The sequence below is a fragment of the Falco cherrug genome, chromosome 9, assembly GCF_023634085.1.
Source record: "Falco cherrug isolate bFalChe1 chromosome 9, bFalChe1.pri, whole genome shotgun sequence".
In the NCBI taxonomy this organism is placed as follows: Eukaryota; Metazoa; Chordata; class Aves; order Falconiformes; family Falconidae; genus Falco; species Falco cherrug.
Window position 1 is genome coordinate 25,284,041 of NC_073705.1, and position 15,061 is coordinate 25,299,101.

Below are 15,061 nucleotides of genomic sequence, written 5' to 3' on the forward strand. Positions count from 1 at the left end.
AAATCAGAAGAAAGAGGAAAGATCATGTGGACTGTGAATTTATCACTAACTGGTCTCTTAGCATTCCTCTTTTCCATGTCCCTTTTGTAGTTTTTATTAGGTTACCATACTTTTAGGCCAACTCTTCTCTTGCTTTGATTAGGATTAACGAGCCTTAGGGCCCAATATTTGGGGATGGAAGATAGCTATTGTTTGTAATACGCTTACAGTGCAAGTGGCTTCTTTCTTTTTGTGCCACTGATTGATTAGTGGAGTTTGTCCAAGTAATTTTCCCGCTTGATAAGTGCACTTTCCTTCTCTACCACAAAGTTGGTGTGAAAATTAACTAATTAATCTCATGAGATTCTTTAATGAAAGGAATGCTTAACTGAGCAACAGAACTAAGTACAGGCAATATGTATGAACACAACTCATTCCAGATTTCTACGAAGCTGAGGTTTCTTTTTACTTCGAAGCACGTAAGTCTGTAAGAATGTCTCCACTTATTTTTTTCCCCATTCAGTACAATGCAGAACATCTGTTGCAAAGTAACAGATGATTAATAATTGAAACTAGATTGCGCTGTCCAAAATAAAGTGCCTATAGTACTGTAGCTTTCCCAAGTTTATTTCTTCTCAAAATATAATAATCATATACAATCATTGTAAATAATTAGATTTTATTTCAGAATGGAAGTTTCTACTGTATGTTACTTAAGTTTTAAGGAATAGATTTTTAAGCTCTTTTCAGTGATAAAGCTTTTTATGTCAAATGTATGCAGAAGAAGAGAAAGCAGTATGTAATAATAATAATGAAACAGGAATAGGAAAATTTGATTCCATGTCAGGCTACTAAATCAGACCAAACAGACTGTGGAACGAAGAGATAAGAATCTGGAATTTGATTTGAGGGAGATTTGAAAACCCAAGAAGCTTAATCTTTTCCTTCCCCCAGAACTGATTGCTCCAGAGCTAATGTTTATGCGCGTGATTAGAAGCTGAGCCTGACGAATTCTATTTTCAGCACTGTTACAGGATCATGGCAGGTGAAACTAACCTTGGTGCTTTGGGCTTATACAGCACTTCCAGCTTCCAAAGGTCTTGCTAAGTTAAGATGGATCTTTAATTTAAAAGGAATGTAAAACTGAATGTGTTCCTGTTTGTTATAAAACTGACATTATAACCTTAGATATTTAAAATTAAGATTAGCGCTGAATGGAAACTAAACAGGTTCAGATTGGATAGGTCCAAAGAGTTTATGGAATGTTCATCCTTGAAGGTATTTAAATATTGACAGAACAAGGTTCTGAGGATCTATCTCTACCTTTGAAGCTGGCTCACTATGAAGCAGGAGTTTGCAGTAAAAGACCTCCAGAGGTCTTTACCTACCTAAATTAAATAATATAAATTATAAATCACTTTATAATTCTAGATAAAGCAAATATAGCTCTGAAACATCCTGCAGTTGTCTATGAAATTATAGTAAAGTTTTTCTTTATTGGTTTTAGTATTACATTTCTATTTTTGCATAAGGATGATGCAAATGTGTTTGTTTCTTTTTTTACAGTCCTCATTATGACACTAGGTGCATTAATTCAAGTAAGGACAAAATGTAGAATCTTTATTTTCATTTAATTCTTGAGTAACAGAAATGGAAGCTGCACTTTATAAGATTAGATTTTGAAAGTGATGATAATCTTCAGGGACCTCTTTCTCCCCCATCTCATCTTTTTTCCTCCTTTAGTTAAAAGTTATTGCCTCAAAGCAAAGGCATATACTTTAAGAATTCACCCTAGCTGCTGGGATTGCAGCTTACTCTGGGGAAGGTGAAGGTCGATGTTTCTCTCTGCTCACAGTCGAGCCCACAAGCAGTGACTCAGCAGAGCAGAGAAAACCTGAAGATGTGGCAACTTCTTCACCTTTAATGGAAAAAGAAGTAGCTGAATCTTTTCAAGTCTGGGCCAAGGTGAGGCACCTTTGAGAATGGGGCTTCTGCCAAAGCTCAGCCGCAGAGAGAAAAGGCTGTAGGTAGCAGCCTGTCCACTTGATGAATGTCCCCAGGCAGATGAGCTGCTAGGAGCAAGCCGGGCTGTGTGGGGGTGCACTGCCCTCTTTTGGATGTTGGTAGAAACAGGATCAGTCCCATCCCACCCGGTGCTTCAGATGTTTTCTGAAGTTCCAAGTAAGGAGAGTGGTTATTGTATGCTGTTTTGTCTTAGGAAAACTCTTCTCCCCTGCACCTCTGGAATTCCTTTATATTTCCATTCATATTAAGTAGGATTAGCAGAGAGAACAACTGAATCACATCTGCACAGATGTCTCAGCCTCATGTTTGTTTTAGAAGAGTCTATATTGCATTGACCCAGCCCTACACTTCAGACTTTGGTGGTATGAAAATTCTGATAATGTGGAGAAACCACATTGAACTGGGATTAGTCAGAGAAAGCTGAGCAACAATAATAGCAATTGTTCATTAATACAGTTAATACACTAAAACTAATTTGGGTTTGCTTTGTTCAAGATAGAGAAGGTTACTAGTACTTACTCACTGGCATTCAGACAACAGTCACATAAATAATGAAAAGCTGCTGTTGTGTACCATGCTTGAAAAAAGAAACACTGAAATGCCAGCTATTAAGCTTGTGACTATCACTGAAGATCATAACAGTAGTTGTAATTCTGAAGTGTTCCTAAACATGAAAAAAAAGAAGTTTTTGTTTAACTTGGATATTTAGGTATTGAGAAAATTAAAGATTTTTATTTATATATTTATTACAAAATATTAATTATTTCAGTCAAGATGGGAAGAGGGAACAGTAAGCTTCAGTAAACTTTTATTCACCTGGAACAATCAGAAATATGTTTTTTTGAAGCTCACAGTTATTAGTCAAAAGCTTTTTATGACTTACTAAAAGAAGTCCATTAAAAAGCATCTGGATAGGAACTCCAAACATTATGCTCAACCAAAAATGGTCTAGAGACAAAACTCAGAGGATTGGACAGCTTATAAGTGTTTAAGGCCATATTTTTCTTAAATCCCATAACAAAAACATCATGTTCAGCCAAGGTAGCCCATCAGTGGTCTTATTCAGTGCATAGGGTAACAGGACTGCTGTAGTTTCTGGAAATGTAATTTTAAAACATGCGTTTGCTAAGACAGCTGTTTTCCATTTGATGCATAGAGGAATGTTCTTTATAAACAGATGAAATGTCTTTTCTTGTTTAATTGGGTGTTTTTCTGGTTAGCATATGTACGTGGTGGGGTTCAGCGGCTTTAGCCACTTACAAGCATATGCTGTAAAAGTTAGTAAAATCTCTCATACTTTTAGTATTCCAAAGCCTTTCAACAGAAAACTTTGTACAGAAGAGCTACTGATGTCTCATGTATATTTTGTGATAACTTCCACATATAGATGCATGCTGTTTTCTGGCTAAGTGTAAAACAGGGAGGCAGACATATTCCTAAGGTAAAAACTTTCTTCCAAAATTTCTTCTTTTCCTTTTGAGATTGTTTTGCACTTTCACTAAATAATGTTATTATTCTGTATAACTGAAGAGGCAATCAGCAGATTTTTGGAAGTGACTGTTTATTTCCCTGGCTGAGGCTTTGATAAAGAGGAGTTATACAGTGTTTGTTTTATTTTTTTATGTTGCTGTTGATACACACATTAATTTTTGCTGTCTGGTAAAAGAAAGCCAGATGATTCCCACACGTAGTAAAACCCAGAACTTTCATTGTCTGCTTTCTTTTGCAGTCACTTTTGGCCTGTAATGAACTTCTTTGCTAATACAGAACAGGTAAATGGATTCATTTTTCCAGCCACTAGCCAGCTTTTTATTTCAAACCACATTCATCAAGATGCCAAATGCAGTTCTCAACAATTCTGTTAGGAACAGCATACAATCCTAGCTTTCAAAAATACTGGCAGGTGATAATTTTTCTCTCTTAAAAGATAGTCCTTTGCCATCTAGTATTCTCCTGACGAGACTGTCTTATCGCTCAATGAGTACTAAATCTTTCATGTGTGCAAACAAGATGAATTCACTGTCTGAACCCTTTACCACATCATTTCTCTTACCTTTAAACAGACAAGATTTGAGGAAGATGGTAGCATCCTAGCAGTTATGGACCTTCTGTGAGTTCTTGGGGCACATGAGGCTAGAGTTTCCACCATCCAGATCTGGACTGAGTCTGAATTTAAATTACACTGTCTAGTAAGCATGAGTATAGTTTTATTTGGGGGAGATATGGAGTGTGTTACTCTCCATATCAGCAAAGTGGAGACTGATTTAATGAGTTTCGGTTATGTGTCTTTGTATGAGTAAGAACCTTTTTATTCTTAAGTCACTGAGTTATAGTTGCAAAATAACCTGTCCACAGAACTTTTCCTTCTATTAAAGTGGTCATTTCTACTTTTTCTGAGACCATTCCAAACCAGGTCATCATTCAAAGGCAATTTTTTCTTTTTCTTCAGTGTTGAAAGTGTAATTCTGTCACTGAAGTCTTTTCTTTCCCCAGAATTACTGCACTTTCTGCGTTAACAAGAACTTCTGGCAATAAAACACTTCATAGTGCCTTGATTGAATTATTGGAGTATTATTTTAATGGTATCTTAATGAAATTGCTCAGCAACTAACCTTGTTTTTTAGTTGGCATTAGAGACAGCTTCAAAACTGTCAGCTCTAGCTCATTTCATGGTTTCATTTAGGTGCTAATACTATTAGCCAATTTATTTTAAAGTGGTGACTTGAGCCAAATTTTGGTGGCATTACTCATGAGCACAATTCTACAGCAGTTGGTGTTAGCCCATGAGTAAAGCTTATTAAACTTCACAAAGGCTTCAGTCTCCTCTTTCTCCGTTAATAGCCAAATAAATGCTTGAGTTACTTCTTTTTGCTAATTTTGTCTCTAATTTATTTGCTCTTGAAACCACTTACTGCTTCCAGCAACTCAGTCCTGTAAAAGGAGTTAGTCTAATTTGCTTTGCCATTGTCTTGCATTTATTTCACAATGTCATAGACAAAGCAGATCCTTTCTTTGGCGTGTTTAATTTTATTTCTTATTCTAAGTCTTGAAAAAGCTTAAGCAATGAACTAGTTCGATTAGTTAAAAGCAGGGCATGTTGCTTTAAAATGCATGTGTGAATCACTGTATCTGGAGAATCAGCTTCTTTCTTCACACAATCTTCATGCCTTGTAAATGGCAATCCAAATTCAGAAGTGATATGTAAAGTGGCAGAAATTACATTTCATTATGCTGGGACTCCATAGCACTGATGCTCTTGCAATCAGTTACCATGTAAAAAAACCCAAACCCCACAATCCTCTAAAGTGATGCAACTGGCATGCAGAGAAACTGGAAAAAAATGCAACTGTTCAGGGAATTTAATTAGGGAATGCCCTGGTTTTGTTAAGAGTAGGACATTCCTAGTTTTCCTTTCTGATTTCCTCTCTTGCCTTACTTTACTCTTACGTTTTCCTGTGAGAAATGTCACTTGTTCCATGTGTGTCATCAGTGTTGAGTCTATGCATGAAGCATGTAATAGATGAGGAAGGTGAAGGTTCTTTCAGTAGATTAAACCCGATTTGCACTTTCATCCCTATTTCTTGTCAGGTGATACAACTCAGATCTGTTGATACCTCAGAAGTGAATAAAAGAACATGTGAATCTATGAAATGTATTTGTATTTTTTTTTCATACCATTCTATTTCACTGACACTATGCTCTTTCCTATAAAATGTTAGGGAAAAGATGGTCCAAGCAGAGATATACTGGGCTAAAATAAAAGAGCAGTTCTGGACTTGTTTTGCCTAAGCCACTGAATGTAGCACTTAGGGCAGTTGTATAAGGATCACATTTCCATTTGTAGAAGCAAAATCAGAATTCTTTTGTAAAGCATTCCTGGGTTTCTTTGTGAGGATGGCAAAAATCCTCACAATTGTCAAGGGAAATTTGCCTCAGGGGAGTTAGCACTAAAAAAGGGGTGAAAAAAGTGTGCATTGTTTAAAATCTATAAATTATGGTTTTAATTTGTCACTTTTAGAAAAAGCAAATCAAGTTTCTCCCTTTTCAGAGGGTGGATGATTAATAGATGCCTTGAATTTCGTTGCAAAAGCCTGTGTTGACTTTATTGACGTTTTTTACAGAGAAAAAACTGAATCAGTCTGAAGCATCAGGAAGTGCAGCGTGTGCTTGCTGTGCATGGTGTGAGTAGGCAGATTCTGATCATTGCTGAGCGCTGATCTGAAGAGAGAGCAATTACTTTTGCTGGACAGAAGTAGAATCTTGGCTTATCCTCATTCTTCATTTAGGTTTAACATAAGACAACAATAAACCAGACCAGAGGTACTCTGAGATTGGTCTCCCTTTACTAAGGGCCTTTGCTGGAAGTAAGAGGCAGGTATGTATGCCTCTCTACTCCTGCATTAACAGCTTTATTCTGTAATGGTGGAATCAGAGGTAGTTAAAAAACTGACACGATAAAAATGATGGGCCCAATTCTTCACATAAGTTGCTAGATCAGCCCGCCTGAGCAGATAATGTGGTTACCAGTTATTTTCCTTCACTCTCCAGTGACGTACGTAAGGACAGCCATGCTAAATCAGACTGCCATCTTAACTAATTGCACTCTCTGTTGAAAGGGAAGTGTTGGGTCAGGGAAGTATATAATGATATTTTCCTGTATATTTTCCCAGAATTCAGAATCAGTGGTTTAGATTCCTCAGCCAACAGTGATATTATTGAATTGGTAGGAGTTTTTAATTTTCTTTTTTTTTCCTCCAGGAACATTATCTATTAATTTTTCCTATTCATATAAACTTTTTGACATCTACAGAAAACTATAGCAAGGAGTTTCATGGTTTAACCGGGCCAAAAATCACAGAATCATAGAATGGCTTGAGTTTGAAAGGACCTTTAAAGGTCATCTACTCCAGCCTCCCCTTGCAATGAGCAGGGGCATCTTCAACTAGATCACATTGCTTAGAGACCCATCCAAGCTGACCTTGAATGTTTCCAGGGATGATGCACCTACCACCTCCCTGGGCAACCTGTTTCACCAACCTCATTCTAAAAAAATTCCTCATCCTGTCTAGTCTAAATCTGCCCTCTTTTAGGGCAAAACCATTACCCCTTGTCCTATCGCGACAGGCCCTGCTAGAAAGCTTGTCCCCATCTTTCTCCTAGACCCCCTTTAAGTACTGGAAGGCTGCAAGAAGGTGCTCCCGGAGCCTTCTCCAGGCTGAACCACTCCAACTCTCTCAGCCTTTCCTCATAAGAGAGGTGTTCCATCCTTATTGTTCTTGTGTCCCTCCTCTGAACCTGCTTCAGCAGGTCGATGCCTTTCCTGTGCTGAGGATTCCAGAGCTGAACGTAGCACTCCAGGTGGGGTCTCACAGGAGCTGGGTAGAGGGGGAGAATCCCTTCCCTTGACCTGCTGGTCACACTTCTTTTGATGCAGCCCAAGGTACAGTTGGATTTCTGGGCTGCAAGCATACATTACTGGGTCATGTCCAGCTTTTCATCCACCAGTGCCCCCAAGTCTTTCTCCTCAGGGCTTCTCTCAATCCCTTCATCCCCCAGTCTGTATTGATACCAGCGGTTGCCCCAGCCCATGTACAGGACCTTGCACTTGGCTTTGTTGAACCTCATGATATTCACATTGACCCACCTCTCAAGCCTGTTGAGGTCCCTGTGGATGGCATCCCATCCCTCAGGCATGTCAACCACACCACTCAGCTTGATGTTGTCTGCAAACATGATGAAGGTGCACTCAATCCCAATATATGTCATTGATGAAGATATTAGACAGTACTGGTCCCAATACAGACCCCTAAGAGACACCACTTGTCACCAGTCTCTATCTGGACATTGACCTGTTGGCTACTACCCTCTGGATGTGACCATGCAAGCAGTTCCTCATCCACCAACCAGTCCATCCATCAAATCCGTATTTCTGATTTAAACAGAAGTTGTTATGGGGGACCATGTCAAAGGCCTTAGAGAAGTCCAGATGGATTACATCCATAGCTCTTCCATTGTTATGGCCTCATGTGTGTTTTGTATCTCTGTCTTGATAATTTCATTTGACGCTTATGAGTTTTGTATTATGACAGAGTGAATAATTGTTATCTCAGCGTTTCCAGGACATTCATAGTTTTGTAGACTTTGGTCAAATTGCTTCTCATTTACGTCTTTTGGAAGTTGAATAGTTTAGGGTTTTGCTGCTTGTATGAAAAATATTTCATAGTTTTCTTTGATTACCCTTATAGCTATACCGTGTTTTCTACTATAGCGCTTTTTTTTTTCCCCAAGATGGAGGATGAGAATAGCAGCCAGTGTTAAAATTGTGGGAACTCTTTACAGTGGCCTAATAGCATTATTTGTTATGCTGTTTAATTCTTTCCTAGTAATTCCTATTGCTGTAATGAGGTTTTTTGATAGGATCTGAAAACTGAGCTTCTGTTTTCACAGACCTTTTCACAAAAAACCCTCTAACTCCTTTCCTGAAAGGAATTACTTATTCAGAGCCTGTTGCTCTGTCTATTACACTGAGGTTGCTTTTCCTCATCTGTATGTTTTTCTTTCATACATCATCACTGAATTTCACCTGTCCTTTTACTGCTTGAGTACTGAGTATTGTGAAATCCTTTTACAGATCTTCATAGCTGGCTTTTGTTTTCATCATTCTGCATATCTTACTGCCATCAGCAAACTTTGTCACCTACCTGTCCTTCCTTCTTTCCAAATCGTTAATGAATACATTGAACAGCACAAAGCATCAGGGAAATTCAAAATGAACATTTCTTTCCATTGTGGAAACTGAAAGATTTTTTCGTAACATTTGATGCTGATCTTCTAATCATAAATTAATCTATGGAAAGGTTATTTATCCCATGACAACATCAGATCCTTTGGCAAGGGAACCCCTCAAAAATCCTATTAGACTTCATCTGCTCAGTTCTCCTTCCCTACAGGCTCTAAGAATTTGGATAGATTTAAGTTGTGATTTTTATGTGCAAAAGTCATGTTGATTCCTCAGTGATGTCCAGAATATACTTGTTCAGAAACCAGTGTTAGCTGGGAAAGCAATAATATGTTGTATTAGGCACTGTAGAAACAGAGCACGATCTCTTCTTTGAGGACCTTACATTTAAGGAAATCCAACATGCTTTCTACAGTGAAATTGGATATTATAAACATAGTTCCATTCTAATCTCTTATCTTAGATATTTTTAGATATTCAATTTTATGACTTCTAAACCTAGATTCACTTTGTTACTGTTGCTGCTTTTATTTTCCATGCTTTTCCTGTTCAACATGTCTCTGTCTGCTTTTATTTTCTGTATAAGCAACTGCATCAAGTCAATGGGTAATAGACTACTTCAAAGCAGAAATTGGCTTCATTTATTTCAAAGAAAATTCTAAAATGTATTTACTCTGTATTTCATATGCTGCAACAACAAAAACATTAAAATTAATTGTACTTTCCTCCTTTCTCATTCATGCTCCAGGCAACTTAGGCGATAAAACTAAGCTAATGTGGCTGCAATAACGTTAGCATGTAGTGCAGCTCAGTGGAAGTGGGTTTGTGGAATGAAATGGTTGATGTTGAGATGGCATCTGTCTGCAATACGGGCATTCTGGAGGCAGAGGTTCTGACTTCAGAGTAGTGTTAACCTGATACTGTGAATTAATCATCCAGCAGTGGTTGCAGCACATTAGGTGCACACCTGAAATGTATACTCTGGTTGAGTTTCCTTGAAGGGGAATTCAGTTCCTGTGCTCCGAGTTCACTGTGGTATGAGCCTGTAGGTAAGGATTGGCTATAGAGGTTTCCTCACAGAATTTGGGGGATTCATTTCAGAAGCACACTCCTGGTCTGATCTGAGAGGTTCATGTAGATTCCACAGCGTTTCCCTCTTGTTTTGACAGATTTTTCATACAGGTAGCAGTTTCTGCTACTTATCCAATAAATGCTGTCTTTTGGGCTTGGAACTGATTATTTACATGCAGATATGTTGTAATTAAATTTGCTTTTCTTACCTTGTAAGAAACATGGTGCTGTCTGTGATGTGGGTAGTGACTGCTAAGTCTGCTAAGTCAATTCTAACTTGTTTTGTTTTATGGCATCTGTCCAAAGTGATTTGCAGTACAGGGTACAGCAGTGGAGCAGACACTGCTGGTGAAAGCACTGAAGGTTGGTCTCACAGGTAACAATCTGGCTAGTGGCTAGAGTCATCTCTCACCTCCCTCCCCTGTCTCCCACTCTCCGTATGCACTCGCATAGATCTGCAGCAGTTCTGCACATCTCCGCTGCGTCTAAGACACTATTGCTATTGACATATATAGCAAAACATACGAAACACTTCATATGTACAGAATGGCTGGTTGTCACAGTGCAACAGCTAAGGCTTCTGGAGACCAGAGATACCTGAAAACACAATAGTAATAGCCCAGGGTGCTAGTTAGCAGATTAAAGCCAAAGTCAGAAGTGCTGGCAAGTCTGTTTAGGCACTTAGCTTTTATTGATTGAATGGGGAATTAGGTGCTTCAGTGCCTCAACAGTTTGTCTCTTAATTCCCTTTCTAAGAAATAGAGATAAGAGCACTTTCACACTTCAGAGGAGTGGCCTGACAGAAAATGTGTTAAGGCAGTGATGTGCTTGGATGTGACAGTGATGAGGTCAGATGAGTTCCTTGTGTAGGTAGAAGGAAATATGTGAGACTAGAGTGGATCTTGATTAACAGCTTGCCTTAGAGGCACAATCCAAAGTCAATGACAAGGCTCTTATTAACTTCAGGGAGCTCAGATCAAGCCCATTGATTTGTTCTTATTTCTGCTCTAGTTGCTGTAGCCCAAATTAATGCTGTGCTGTGATATTTTCAAATACCAACATAAGCAAAGTCCACTCAAGAAGGAAGTCATAAAAATAGGAAAATCATAATGCCTGAATCATAGTACTGAATAAATAAATGTTAACCATAGGAACATTGTCCCAGGAATTAGTCTGGTAAGAAAAAGGACCGACTGATGAACACCACAATTAATTTTTTGCTTCAGAAGCTGGATAGGCTACTTAGGGATCATAGATGATCTCTATATTGACACTTTGATATTGTTAATGATTTCTGTGTAGCTTCTATCATGCAATCTTCGGTTTAGAAGTCATGTTGATGGTATGTTTGATGTATTTGAAAGTGTTAAATGGAAATAAGAATGTTTAATTCTAATAATACATATTTTCATCACAAGATTTCAAAAGTAAATCAGAGATGCAAAAGGAGACTGCACCTTTATGCTACAACGGAAACATTACCCTATTTTACATTAGAGATATAGTGTGGTAACATAACAGGTTACCACTTGTAACGTAATTGGTTATAACCCAGGATATTAAAATTCAGGGATTTCGAAGAGCCCCAAACTTCCAAGTCATGGGCCAAATTATTATGCTGCCAGGGCGTTTCTACAGATAGTTAAAATCCTCTGGCGGTTACCCAATAATGAAGGACATTTCCTGTGTAGATTATATATGTATTTACACCTTCACATACAAATAGATCTTCAGCATCTGATGTCTATGAAGATTTATGGCACACTATAATTCCTAGGTTGTGAGTTAAGTTATATCCAACTCTGCCTGCCTAAATGAAAGGAAGAGAAGGAATAGAAGTGCGTAATTTTTGCAGTGCCCGAAGCTGAACAAGAATTTGCTCTGAGAAATGCCAGATGTTGATCATTTCATTTCAGGCTTATCTAAGAACACATCAGTGTTTGCAATTTGCAAAGCAACAGCAGCACCAGTACTTTAAAAATAAAAAAAAATAAATAACAAAAAAAAGATAATCGTTCAAGGCTTTAATACCTTGCCAGGCAAATATGCTACAGAGCTTTTCATGTTTGTCATTCATGGTGCCTCATTCCCATTCCTTAGGGCTATTACTCTGTTGCTTGCTGAAATACTGGAACGATCTCTTTCTGCTGCTCAAACCCATGTATTTTATCATGTGAAGACACATAAGAGGAGTATCTCATTATTCTCTCTGATTCATCAGCAATGCAGGCCAATTAATGCCACAGTTAATGGGGAGAAGTAGCTACTACAACTGCAAGCTGTATATCTTCTGTCGTTCCTGAACTAACAGTCTTGGACAAAGCTAGAAAGCAACTTTACTACATGGCGATTATTTTTGGTACACTACCAAATCTATATTTCACAGTACCATAGAAACTGGAGATGGAAAGAACCCAGCATGTTATCAGATGTGTTCTCCTGCCAAAGCAAGATTGCTTGTTGCAGACAGCCAGGTTATAACATGTCAGGCAATGAAACTGTCATAATCTCTGAAAATTCTGCCAGGGTCTAACAAACCTCACCATTAGAGATAATTTTATGTGTCTTTCTCCACTCTCTCCCTGTCTTTCTTAACACTTAACTTTTTGTCTGCCACTTCAATAGATCATTCATGAAGACCCTAGCAGCCTGCTGTGGCTGTCTGGTAAGTTAGTAAGTTTGCACTCTGGTGTTACAAATTTCAGGTTTGATTTTTCAGATAATCTAAGTATAGCTTTGTTTAGGTCTGTTTGAATTAGTGGTAAGTATGTGTTTATATATGTAGATGAAATATACTATTTGCCTTACTGAAAGATTGGCTATGCTTAGTTTTGACACTACATTGAAACATTTTGAAATAGGCATATTTAATAAGCCTATCTGACGTTCCTAGCTGCTTGCCTACTTTTCGATCTGACTTCTTTTCACCACTGTATTTTCATCTGTGCTTTCCATATAGATTATGCTGTTGACTGATCCAGAAGTTGAGAGCAGCTTATTAATCAGTTCTGATGAAGGGGCCACCTATCAAAAATACCGTCTGAACTTCTACATCCACAGTCTTCTCTTCCACCCCAAGCAGGAAGATTGGATCTTAGCATACAGCCAAGATCAGAAGGTAAGAATCATTGGTAGCATTTTTCTTTGTTTGCTCAGGAAGAACCTAGGGTTTCCCCATCCCTCTACATAACTGCTGCAGAGGTGAATTCTTTGGGGTGATAACCAGGACAATCTTTGGAAATACCAAACTGGTATTTCCAAGCAAGAAACATTTAGTAAGCCTCAATGTAAAGGGCAAAATAAAGAGACATTGTCACCTACTATGTTTTTGGAGGCTAGCCCTCTAGGATTGACCTGGAAGCCTGAATTTATTCATCAGTCCTCCTGGCAATATCATGTGAAAGGCAATGTGCAGAGAAGACAGTTAGGATTGTTGACAATTGGCATAACAACCTCTAATGAGGGGGTTTGTCCACTTATTTAACAATTCTCTTGCTCCAGCCTAGCACCAACTCCAAGAACAGTACAAGACACTCCTCGTTCCTATCTGGTTGGCATATTTTCAAGTAGCCTTTGATTTTCTAAGAGAAAAGTAATGGTGAATCAATTTCCTTTGAATTCTAGTTCCTTCAGTATGGGTAATCCATCAGCTGAATAAATATGCTGTGAAATTTGCCTTGATGTTTTGCTGCCCAAGTTGAGACAACAGAATGGGACTTGATTGTAGGGGACCTCATTGTTAGAACTTTTTGAAAATCAGGTACATCAATATTCACAAGTCAGTCATCTTCCAGTGAAGGACTTTATAGAGCTCGATCTGTTTAGTTTACCAAAAAGCAGATGGAAGAGAAACTATATTGTTCTGCATAAATATCTCCATGGGGGAAGACAAAACATATCAGTAAGCGTTCTGACCTAGCAAAAGAGATTCTAACAAGAATTGATGACTAGTAGTCAGTCAATGGCAGATAAACTCTACTGTGAAGTAACTAGCCATTGCAGCAAACTGCTCTGAGAAATGGCAGATTTCACATCCTGACGTTTTGATGTTTTTGAATAAAACTGGAAAGATACCAAAACAATTTGCTGAGATCCTAATGGGGTAAAAGAGTGAAATACCTTGACACCTAGTATATAAGCCTTTCTACAAAGTAATGTAGTGGTCTGTCTTTGTTTTACATGTGATGAATCTATGAGAATCTGAATCTAACCGATAATAAAACTATTGGCTGAATAGTTTGGATTATACATTAATGTAAATATCAACATAAAAGTTTGAATTCCATGATGTTTTCTGTGTACTTCAATTAATTTTACAAACATTAAACAGCTAATTTTCCTTTAACCTAAATTAGGCTTGTTGTTACTATTACAGTAAGTCTAAGAAAATAAAGGCATAAGGAAGCTAAATAGGTAGGTAAAGTCACAAAAAGATCTTGGAATTTTTGGAAGAGAGGTTCAGTCCTGTGCTTTAAACTCAAAACCAGTATCCTTCTAGGACTGTACCATAATATCCTTCCCAACTATAAGAAATGGATCTTGCCTGGCTAATTCTTCCTGTAAAGGCATTTCCATGAATGTTTTTCACTCACCCCTCTCACAGCATTTTGTAGAGTGTACTGTGGCTATAATTTGTTCAGAGGAAGGTGCAGTTTAAATTATTTCTGGGTGTGCAGTACGTAATTAGACAAAGTCAGAATGTTTCCTTGCCCTTGTGGCTGTTGAATTCTCTGGATTGATATGAAACTCAACAGAATCAGGTCTCAGCTCTCTTTTAGGACCATTGGAACAATAGTTACTGTGATAGTAACAGGAAATATATTACATGAGGGTTAATGAAACTTTTGGTGGTAAATTTGTCAAGTAAAAGTAGGATAGTAGAATATGAATTTCAGCTGTTGTGGTATTCAGCCTGCTCAGGAAATAATTCTGAATTAGAGTCCATACAGCTAATGCTCATCTAATTTATGGCAGGTGTCTACCAGCAAGTATATTGTCAGTATTCCATAGGAAACTCTCACTCTTCTTCTATAGAAAACCAATCCAGATATAAGAACATAAGACCCTTTTGTGCCTTAATCTGAATTGATGGGCTTGATGTTGTAGTTGTGTGTATGGGGTGTTTTGGGTCAGAGGCTGCAGGCTGTACAGTAAAATTTCTTTGTTTTATAGCATTGATTAACAAGTTAGGTAACTTTTGGTAATTCAGTACTATAGCTGTGAGAGAAAAATCGTGTAGCACAATGT

General features: G+C 38.0%; 1 protein-coding gene across 4 annotated transcripts in view; it reads left to right on the forward strand.

Moving 5' to 3' along the window:
• Positions 1–15,061, forward strand: part of SORCS1 (sortilin related VPS10 domain containing receptor 1) — a 304,532-nt gene that overhangs the window by 170,035 nt on the left and 119,436 nt on the right. For all 4 annotated transcript variants that reach the window (XM_055721229.1, XM_055721230.1, XM_055721231.1 and 1 more), the window contains exon 4: positions 12,774–12,932. In XM_055721229.1, the coding sequence (XP_055577204.1) occupies positions 12,774–12,932 (159 nt within the window). The remainder of the gene's footprint in view (positions 1–12,773; positions 12,933–15,061) is intronic.